Genomic DNA, 11,072 nt, shown 5'->3' on the forward strand with positions numbered 1-11,072 from the left:
CAAAATCGTAGATAATCCAAAATTAGATGATGTGGATAAGTCACTCAGTGACAGAATCCAGATCCATGAGTGGCTGACAGCAACAGGGATGGACCCAAACATGCTGGATTAAGTCTGAAGAAGACCAAGTCATGAGGAATCACGTCAAATCTTACGTTCAAGGACCAGGCACGCCAGTATAGGGAGAGGAGGGAAGCAAGCCTTCCCAGCAGTTCACAGGAATTTTTGCTGGCTACAAGCTCAGCGTGATCCCAGAGTACTGAACAGCTGCCAAAGTAGCAAACACAAGACCTGGCAAGCTTCACACAAACACAGTGTCCAGGACAAGGGAGATCATCATTCTCCGTGTTTCATCCCTATCAGAGCACATCTGGAGTACAAAGTGCAAGGGGATGAGAAACAGCATCCTATAAGGAATGGCTGAACAAATGGGGGCATTTTGGTCAGAAGAGAAGTCGTAGTTTCCACTTCTCCACAGATACCTTAATGGCTGACATATAGCCAAGGGGAGACCTTATTTGCTCGATTCCAAAGAACAGAACCTGGACCAATGAGAAGTTACATGGAAGGGAAATGTTGGCAAGAGAAACAAGAACCAGGTCAGCCATGGCTCAGGCTCTGCCAGCTTTGAGCATCATCACCTAAAGGAAGCTCCCGATTCTTCTCTCTCCACCACTTCACTGCCAAGGCAGGGAAGGCTGCTATCTCTCCAGCTTTGGGGACATTCTACTGGCCACTGTCCTCGGGTACAGGATAGGGCAGTGATGTGACCAGGTGCTAATGTATGTGGAGCATGGGAGGCTGGGGTGGAGCTGGGAGAGGTTGTGATGGGGAAACATGGTCATAGAAAAGTGACCATTGTCTGGCTGCCTTTTCTTTGTGTCTCATCATCTTGTTTTAAAAGAAAAAAAAAAAAAGAGATTATAGATTTCTGGAATCCAGCTCTTTGTTGGGGGCGGGTCCAGTAAAGCTATGGTTAGTTTGTATGTTTTAAACTTTCCAAGTAATTCTGATGCATAACTAGTCTTGGACGCCACACAAATGACCCCACAAAGTGCTGATTCCAGGGAAAGCCACTTAATAATTGGTGTCAAAGTTTGATGGATTAACAATCCTCTCTGCTCTCTTCTCCGTTCAGTTAAAGCCAGTGTCTGAAGCTGGGAGACCCTTCCCTTTGCGCTTGTGCTTATTGTCCTTCTGGTCTTCACCTCAGAACCATTGATGACCCAGCTTTCACCATGCTGATCTCCTTCCTCTCAATAGTCTTTACCTGGGACCAGCCATCTGCCCGCCCTCCACCTCCAGCCAACACCCTCAGGGCACTGGGCATCCTTCTCTCTGCTGCCCCCACCTGGAGCTCCTTGCCATTGGTCCCCATCCCTGGTCTCATTTCTCTGGCTGAAAGAGAAACACTCTTTCTTCCATCCAGCTCTCTTAGAGAGAGATCTCACACCAGGATGATCCTTCTGCTTCTTCTTTTTTTTTTCCCAACAAATAATGATTTAGTGCCTGTTATGTCCACAAACTGTTCTGAGTGCTAGAAATAAATGGCAAATAAGAGAGGACACAGTCCTTGCTGTCATAGAGCTTGTATTCTAGCTTGAGGCAGATGATACATAAGATAATTTCAGAGAGTGATTAAGGGCTATGTTGAAAGTGAAATCAGGCAAAAGAAATGGGAACCATACATTGGTGGTCAGAGAAGCCTCTTTAAAGGGATACAGATCTGAGCTGAAACTTAAAAGACAAGGAGTGGGCCACACAAAGATGTGGGGAATAGCATTCTAGTCATGGAGAAGAGCATGTAGAAAGGCCCCGGGGTGGGAATGAGCTTAGAGTGCTTGGAAAATCCAAAGAGTAGTGTTGCAGCTGTGAGGTGAAGAAGGAGACAGAAAAAGAAGAAAATGAAGAAAGATGAGGAGGAGGAGAAGGAGAAGGGAAAGGAAAAAAGGGGGAGGGGAGGAGGAGGAGGAGGAGGATCCTAAGAGATTCCTTTAGCACTCGGAATCACCATCCAGGTTTCATGGCCTGGTCTGAGTCTGCCCACCTCCCCACACTCCTGTCCTCCACACACAGTGGTTTGTGCCTGGAGCCTTTCCCTGCCCTCCTGTCGTCTCACAAAGTCCATGAGGCATCTTTGCAAATATCCGGGCCACAATGGCAGATAGGGCTCGAGTTATTTCCCATGGGTCTTCTGGGCCTCAGCTAATCCACAGATGAGAGTAGACCTGTTTTCCTGAACTCTTCACGGCAGTCTTGAACATTCCACGCAAGTTAGAAGCCTTGTCTATGTAGAGCTCAGAAGCACTATGGTGATGTCACCTAACTCCTTACCCTGTCCATCCCAGCCTTGACTCCAGCCCAGCCAAGGAAGCCTGTAAATATGGGAAATCTATACCAGCAAGAGCTGGCCGGCCACACAGAAGGCTTCGTGTGGCGTGGTGAGCTCCCTGGTACCGTAGATGCTCCTGCAGATGTGCCTGATAGAATCACACACAACTGCACACTGTCAGAATGCTAGAGGAAATAATACCTTAGAGGGGCACCTAGGGGGCTCAGTTGGTTAAGCATCCGACTTCAGCTCAGGTCATGATCTCATGGTTCATGGGTTCGACCCCCGCGTCAGTTCTGTGCTGACAGCTAGCTCAGAGTCTGGAGCCTGCTTCGGATTCTGCTTTGGATCCCTCTCTCTCTCTGACCCTCCCCTGCTCATGTTGCCTCTTTCTCTCTCTCAGAAATAAATAAAACTTTAAATTTTTTTAAAAAATAATAATACCTTAGATAATTTGGGCCACTTGCACCCAATTCAATCCATGTATGTGCTTGAGCTTGCATGGGAGAGGACTTATTCCCTCATTCTAGCACAGTGAGTATTTTGTACCTGTCATGTCAGGGCTTAAAGACAAGCAACCCACTTGTTTTACCCGTCACTTAATTGAGGAGACACTAGTCTCTTCTGATGCTGGAGGCACAAATGGAAGTCCTGGACTTATTGAGAAATGTCAGTGTGCTTCTACTCCCCATTAACAGAACTATCTGGAAGGAGACATAAGTAAGGCCACATTGAATCTAATACCCATGTTCTTATTTACATACAATTTGAAAGGATTTTTAAGGAATAATATTCGGGGGCATCGTTTTATTTGTAATTTCTTTAAATGTTTATTTTTGAGAGAAAGAGAGACATGGAGCAGGAGTGGGGAAGGAACAGAGAGAGAGAGAGAGAGAGAGGGAGACACAGAATCCAAAGCAGCCTCCAGGCTCTGAGCTGTCAGCACAGAGCCCGACGCTGGGCTCAGACCCACAAACATGAGATCGTGACCTAAACTGAAGTCGGATGCTTAACCAACTGAGCCACCCAGGTGCCCCAAGGAATCATTTTGACTTCTATGATTTTTGCTTTCTATGGTACCTCTTGAATCTAACCCTCCAGTACGATGGGGCTCCAGTCTACTCAAATTGTCTCACTTTCTTTCACAATATATACCCCAGTGAGCTTTTCTTCTTCTTCTAATTTCTCTTCCCTCCTCCTCCTCCTTCTTCTTGCTGCTCTTTTTCTTCTTCCTTGTTCCTCCTCCTTCTCTCTCTTGTTTTCTTGTTTTGTCCACTTCCTCCTTATTCCTTTCTTTGCTTATAGCTTCCATCTTTATTGAGAGAAAGGGTGGGTTAGAACACACCACTCTGACATACTGGCCCCATTTTCTCCTCTCAGTATGAAACGTATCAATACCACACGCACACACACCAACACTCCTTCTCCTACTGACTCGTTTAGCAAGTATATCAACTTTACGTGCTTTTGAGAAGACATCCAGATACCTTTTACTGAATGAGAGGACATGAAATACTGTGTTTTTATATGACTATGCATTAAAACATGTGGCAGAGATAGGTCATTGTCCCTTTAAATCCATTTTCACCTTCATCCTTTTGGGAAAAAAAAAAATCCTTTCCCCAAGTTTTAGCTGAGCATGTGGCTACCCAGCTAAATGCTTTATTTCCCAGGCTCCCTTGCAGCTAGCTGTGGTCAAGTATCTAAATCCTTACCAGGGGAGTGTGTTTGGGAAGTGCTGCGTGCAATTCTGGGTCACATTGTTCAGAAGAAAGCTGCTTGCCCTCTGCTTCCTTTCCCCACCTCTGCATGCGGACTGGAACTCCCATGTGTTGGCAGTGAGCTGGCTGTATCTGCTCTGATGAGAACACCCTACAACAGTGCTGTCCAGTGGAAATAAGCTCCCCACAGGTGAAATTCCTTCTAATTGTTAACAAGTATCCAGTAGGAATAAATGTAAAAGAAGTAAAATTAATTTTAACAATATATTTTACTTAAACGAATATATACCATTACCACTTCAATATGGAATCAATATAAAAATAAATTATTGAGGGGTACCTGGGTAGCTTAGCCGGTTGAGTGACTGGCTCTTGATTTCAGCTCAGGTCATGATCTCACGGTTTGTGGGATCGAGCCTGGTGTTGGGCTCTGCACTGACAGCACGGAATCTGCTTAGGATTCTCTCTCTCCCTCTCTGCCCCTCCTTCTCTCTCTCTCAAAATAAATAAATAAACACTTAATTATTGAGAAGCTTATTTTTCTTTCATCCTAATCTCTCAACAACCGGTATGCGTCTTACACTCAGAGCACATCTCAATTTGGACCAGCCACGTTTCAGGTGCTGTAACTCCTGGCTGTCTATGGGACAGCAAGAGCGCTGGCGGACTTTCAGGGCAACACGACAGAAGGAATTTGGGCTCCTGGTTGACCTGGTGGAGCAAAGCTGGCCACCATCTAGGACTTCCCATTTACACCTTATTTAAAAAAAATTGGAGGGGCATCTGGGTGGCTCCGTTGGTTGAGTGTCCAACTTAAGTCATGATCTTGTGGTTCATAAGCTCAAGCCCCACGTCAGGCTTGCTGCTGTCAGCATACAGCTGGCTTTGGGTCCTCTGTCCCCCTCTTTCTCAAAAACTAAAACATTTTAAAATTTTTTGAAAAAACATTTGGGGCACCTTGGTGGCTCAGTCGGTTAAGCATCAGCCTTTGGCTCAGGTCATGACCTCACGATTCATGGGTTGGAGTCCTGCATTGGGCTCTGTGCTGACGGCTCAGAGCCTGGAGCCTCCTTTGCATTCTGTGTCTCCCTCTCTCTCTCTGCCCCTCCCCTGCTTGCTCTCTCTCTGCGTCTCAAAAATAAATAAACGTTTAAAATTTTTTAAAAAACCCACATTGTATTTTGGGGTCTCTTTGAAACATGACCTTAACCTGTATCTTGAGTAATATAACATGGTAAGAGGTTTTCCTCTCCCACAGAAGTTAATATTGACCTGCATCTGGCATGCCTGGGTGGCTCAGTTGGTTAAGTGTCTGACTTTGGCTCAGGTCAGATCTCATGGTTCATGGGTTCGAGCCCCGCATCAGGCTCTGTGCTGACCGCTCAGAGCCTGGAGCCTGCTTCCGATTCTGTGTGTGTCTCTCTCTCTGCCCCTCCCCCCGGTCATGCTCTGTCTCTCTCTGTCTCAAAAATAAATAAACTATAAAAAAAAATTTTTTTTAAATATTGACCTGCATCTGACATTCTGTATAACAAGCAAATGGAGAGCAATAGTGAAGTTCTTGACATACCAACCCATGTTTGTGAACTCAATAGCAATTACATCTTGTCGTTCCTGCTGAATCAGCAGTGTGTACACGGGAACACCCAAGTTTTAAACCTTGAAAAATCCCTATTTGATATGCTTTCATTTTTTGTATATTTTGATTTTTTTTGCATTTCATGAACATCAAAGCAGTAAGCAATCTCTTCATTATCAATTTGACCACAATACTTATTAAAAGGGGGCAAAGTTTCAAAAATAAAGGTAGATAATAAAAATGAGGGGAATGATACAAAAAAAGAGAAATAGGAGGGAAGACTTCGTGTTAATTACAATATCATCAGCAGTACTTAATTTTTAAAAACTCCACTAGATTAGAAATAGTCTCTACAAGACCTTGCCCAGTTTAAAATTCTCAGATTCTACACAGGTAGTTTACAAATATCTCATTTCATAGGCATGGTTGCCTAAGTTCCCATGTAAAAATAAAACAACAATCAAATTAGGTGTTTTTCCTATCCAATTTGTTACTGTGTTTCCACAAACAAAAGGAATTGGCTGAAGATTGACAAGGTTGTTCATGTTTCTAAATTAATTCTTTGGTTTATGAGGAAATGCAATCCTAAAGTCTATAAAAAGGGGGGGAAATGCAAATGTAAGTAAGGAGCCATCGCTTTAGACTTTGTGTCCCAAGATATGTCAGTTATTGTCTGATTTGTTGTTGCTGTTTCCTTTCAATGAAAACTCACCATCGAGAATGCCGAGGGCAGCCGTAGTTAATTCATTTTATTCCCTGTTCATTTTCTTGTGTCAATACAGAAGACTGGTTAAGGGAACAGAGTTAGGAGTCAGACATCCCTGAGTTTGTATCCCGACTTCACTGACTATCAGCTGTGTGATCATGGGCAAGTTATTAAACCTCTCTGAGACTGGGTCCTCTCATCTGTAAAATAAGAATAATAATAAACTGCCTCAAAGTACTGGAAAGAATAAGTGAGATGAGTAGGAAGTATTTAGCACCATGTCTCATCCAGTGTTGCTGCCAAGTATTTTTCTATTTCCAAAATAATCATCTTACAATGTGTATTTTTTAAGCACCTCCTCTATGACAGCTTTTTCCTTTAACATGGATTATTTCTGACTCTCACAGCAACACTGTAAGCAGTAGGGGAGCAGTCTCATTTCACTGCTGGGGAAATTGTGGCTCAGAGAGGTGAAGCGGCCTGCCTGAGGCCACACCGTGAATGACTGGACTGAACAGAAGTCAAACATCAAAGCCTGTGCTCTTTCTACCAGACTGAGGTGGGGCTCTCTGGGACACACAGGGCTATGGCATTGTGGGACAAAGAAAGACGAGGCCAAGCAGCTTTGGAGGTCTCCAAACCTCACGGTTTAGAATAAATCCCCCAATTATGCTTGAAGTTGGACAAGCTTTTGAAATCTCAACTGGACATTCTTTTCCCATCAAGTTCCTTGAAATTTCCCTTTAAAGAGCATCTAGGAAAAGCCACTCTCATTAGCCAGGGTCTGGCTTTATTTTCCTAATAAACAGACCTTTAGTCAGACAAAAGAGCCTCTTTTATTTTCAATCAATTCTTCAACATTTCAGCTGGTTTTCTTCTATTGGGCTTGAAATTGTGATCTGGGAATGGCTGGTCCTGCAAATTGTCCTCCTATGAGGGAAGCCCCTTGAGGATCCTCAACTTGTTATTTTTAATCACTGTAATCTCCTTGTCAAAGGAGGCCATGGTCAGAAACAGAGCAGGCCTTTCAGAGCTTTTCTAAAGCACAATTATTACCAAGGGAGGGGGACAGGGGGAAGAGGGAGGGAGGGGAGAGAGAAGCGGTGGGAGAGAGAAGGAAGTCAATATAGTACTAGCAACTTGGAAAAGGCTGAATAATAATCTCAATTGGATTCTGGCTGTTGAGAAGAAAGCCCATGATATATGTATGTATATATGTACATGTATATGTACACACACACATATATGTATATATACACACATATATACATATATTACACACACGTATATATACATACATACACATACATATACAGTGACCATTATAATCCAGTGTAGAATACCTAAAGGAGATACTGGGGTCGGGGGTGGGGGGCATGGACTGCAGAAGCTACTCAGGGATGAATTGGAATTCTGGGGACAAAGATTCCCGGCAGGAAAACAAGCCATTGATCCCAAGGCTTGTGAGGGGGCTCTAACTCAAGAAAAAATGAAAAAGCAAGCAGAACACCAGGGGAATGTTAACTTCCACGGCCCTAAGTCAAAACCCCGAACAGAATGCATTAGATTTACTTTTAACACGATTATTCTAAGAAAGCATAAGCCAATGGAAAATGTCACAAACTAGGCCAGCGCCTTTTTCTTCCTAACTTTGAGTGGCGGAACCAGGTTTGCTAACCTCAGAGTATTTAGTTAGAAGGCCGGGAGAATTGGTTTCTGCAACATCTTCCTTTCAAGATCTCTTAGCCACCACAAGGGAGAAACAGGGATTGCCAGCCAACAGCCTGAGTGGGGGTGTCACACGGTTGGGTCCAAAAGTCTAATGTGTAGGCGGGAACAACCTATAGGGTGAAAGTCTAGAGCTCTCTCACCCCTGGTCTCTGTTCTCACCTACTGGCCACGGAACTCTGGCCGTAGGAACGCCTCTGTTGTGAGTACCAGGTGCCCCTCCTCCCCAGTGCTGGGGTACCTGCAGCCGGTGCTCAGGCCATCAGGGAGGATTCAAATGGGAAGAAATGCCAGGGAGGATGCTTGGGGGAGGAGGGCAGATTTGTCTAAATCACTGAAAAATAACCTCTTGGGTGCATAGTAAGAACAATCTTAGGTAAGGCTTCCATTATGGAGAAATCCTTCATTCACTCATTCAGTTAATTCATGAGGACTCAGATAGCCACCATTCACTAGTAGACTGAACTAGAGTACTGAGAATACCATTTTTTTCAAAATATTTTTATTTATTTCTAGGAGAGAGAGAGAGAGACAGCGTGAGCAGGGGAGTGTCAGAGAGAGAGGGAGTCACAGACTCCGAAACAGGCTCCAGGCTCTGAGCTGTCAGTCAGCACAGAGCCGATGCGGGGCTTGAACCCACGAACCGCGAGATCATGACCTAAGCGAAAGTCGGACGCTTAACCGACTAAGCCACCCAGGCGCCCCTGAGAATACCATTTTTAAACACACACACACACACACCAAAAACAAATAATTAAGGAGGTATATTCCTCCGTTATTACACCAATAAGGGGCTCATATCCAACTCAAACTAACACGTATTGAAAACCTCGGGCAAACTCGTCTTTGTCAACTCACATATTCGCTACAGCCACCACAGAGGTTGGATACATAGCTGCTTACGCGGCTGGGAAATAAGCTCAGAGAAATTAAAAGACTTGCATAAGGTCACACAGCTACTGAAGTCAAGTCCATCTGACTCTAAAGCCGCCTCTGTCCCTGCCACGTGGAGCTTGGGCTGTGTTCCCAGGGAACCCGGGTCCTCGGTTTTGGTGAGGCCTCCTCCCTTCAGAGACCCAGAGGGNGTCACAGGGGGCTCCTCGCCAAGCGCTGAGCGCCGCTGCGTGCGGGGGGCGCCAGGAAGCTAGGTGGACAAAGTCGGGGACACGATCCCGGGAAGCCGGGAGCAGCATTCTGAGAAGGGTAGCCCCTGCTTACGGTGGCCTGCGTGGCCCGGGCGCCCGCTGACAGTGGCCCAAACTTTCTCCAGTGTTCTCCAACCGCTTCCTCCCGCAGCCTCTGGGAACCCGGAAGGCGGGGGTGCAAGGGCGGCGGCTGCGGGCCCACCAGCTGTCCCCCAAGACCCTCGCTTCCCTGCCAGGCACCGGAGCTGACTTACGAAGGGGCGGGAGAACATGCACCCCGTCACTCCCCTCCCGCGGGGCCCCAGGTGAGACCCGGCAGGCTTCCTTCCCTGCCCTAGGTCCGGTCTCCCAACTGGAGAACGGCAGCTGCTGCGCCTGGAAAAGATGTCTGGGGAGACGATCCGCCGCGGAGAGAGGCGGTGGGCCGCGGGGATGGAGTCGGGGTCTTCAGGTCTGCGCGGGCCGAGCGGCGCTCCTGCCCAGGAGGCGCTCACCTGCCTGGACATCCGCTCCCCGCGCTGCCTACAGCCCGAACTCAGCGGAGGAGCGTAGGCGCGACATCCAAACCGCGGAGAGCCTCGGGGTGGCTGGAGCAGGGGCCCCCCGCCTCGAGGGAGCAGGCCTCGGGAATACGAGCTTCCCTTTCCGACTTCGCCAGGTTTCCCTTCCCCCTCCGAACCTACCCACAGCTCCTCGGAGGCCGGTTCCATCGGGAGCCGGCCCTAAAAATCCACACCCTTCTCCCTCGCCTGGGACCATCGGAGAATAATATGGAGTTCTTTCCGGGGACCCTTACGAAAGCTTCAGACTCTTCCTGCCCTCCTCCCCGTGCCCTGCGACCGGTCAAGGGGGAAGTCGAAGTCCCTTTTCCTGAAGACCTGTGTCCAAGGAAACTGGGAGTGACCATCCCGCCTGGGGCCCGTCTGGGAGAAGCTGGTATCCTCCCCTTCAGGGATGGGAGAGGGGAAAGTCAGTTTCCCACCTTGCCTGGGACCCGACTGGGAGGCACCAGGCTTTCCTCCGCCCCAGGGGTGGCTTTGGAGGAAGGCGGGTTTCCACTGCTCTCCCGGAGCGGGCCGGGGAGAAGCCAGGTTCCCTCCCAGCCAGGCTGGCGTGGCGCGTCGCTCAGCTGCAGCCCACGCCCGGCAACCGCGTCGGAGAAGGGGCTGCCGGCCTGGCTGCGGCCCCCGCCGCGGCCCCGGACGCTGGCCCGGGAGGGGCGCCGAGCTCGCGGAGAGAGGGGCTGAGGGCAGCCAGGACGCAGGGCCCTTGCCGGGCTTGCCGGCACCGTGCGCCCCGGGACCGTGCGCCCTCCTCCGGCACCGCGGGGCCGGCGCCCTTCCGGGGGCCGGGTCCCGCGTCCCCCAGCGCCACGCCGGGCCACTTACCACGGTAGCTGATTCCCGGCTTGTAGAAGTCGGGGTCGCCCTCCACGCGGAGGCTGAACTCGGTGTAGCCCTCGCGCCGCGTTCCCTGGGCGCGCAGGATGCGGCTGCAGTAGCCCTCCGACTTGGGCACTTTGTCCAGGGTCTCGTCGGAGAAGGCCAGCGCCGCGGCCAGGGGCAGTGCCAGGGCCAGCAGCGCCGGACTCCGGCTCAGCCTCGGGGGCGCCGGGGACAGCCTCATCCTCGCGGGCGTCCAACTTTGTGCCGCTGCCGCCGGCCCTCGCCACGCGACTCCTGCCCGAAGGGGTCCCCGTGGAAGCGAGACCAGGCGGAGCGCGGGCGGGGAGCGGGAGCTCGGAGCCGGCGACCAGGAGACCGTGCGGGTCTCGGCTTGGCGGCTGCGGAGCTGCGCCGCGCTGAGCTGAGCTGAGCTGAGCGAGCAGAGCTGCGCGAGGAAGGGAGGGGGGCGGCGAAGG

At 49.1% G+C, this 11,072-nt stretch overlaps 1 protein-coding gene across 2 annotated transcripts in view; it reads right to left on the bottom strand.

Moving 5' to 3' along the window:
• The window catches only part of SPON1 (spondin 1), a 260,834-nt gene extending 249,797 nt beyond the window's left edge, over window positions 1-11,037 (bottom strand). For both annotated transcript variants that reach the window (XM_077761156.1, XM_077761155.1), the window contains exon 1: window positions 10,600-11,037. In XM_077761156.1, the coding sequence (XP_077617282.1) occupies window positions 10,600-10,837 (238 nt within the window). In that variant the 5' untranslated portion in view covers window positions 10,838-11,037. The remainder of the gene's footprint in view (window positions 1-10,599) is intronic.
• Window positions 11,038-11,072: the final 35 nt, after the last annotated feature.

The sequence above is a fragment of the Crocuta crocuta genome, unplaced genomic scaffold, assembly GCF_008692635.1.
Source record: "Crocuta crocuta isolate KB4526 unplaced genomic scaffold, BGI_CrCroc_1.0 scaffold233, whole genome shotgun sequence".
In the NCBI taxonomy this organism is placed as follows: domain Eukaryota; kingdom Metazoa; phylum Chordata; class Mammalia; order Carnivora; family Hyaenidae; genus Crocuta; species Crocuta crocuta.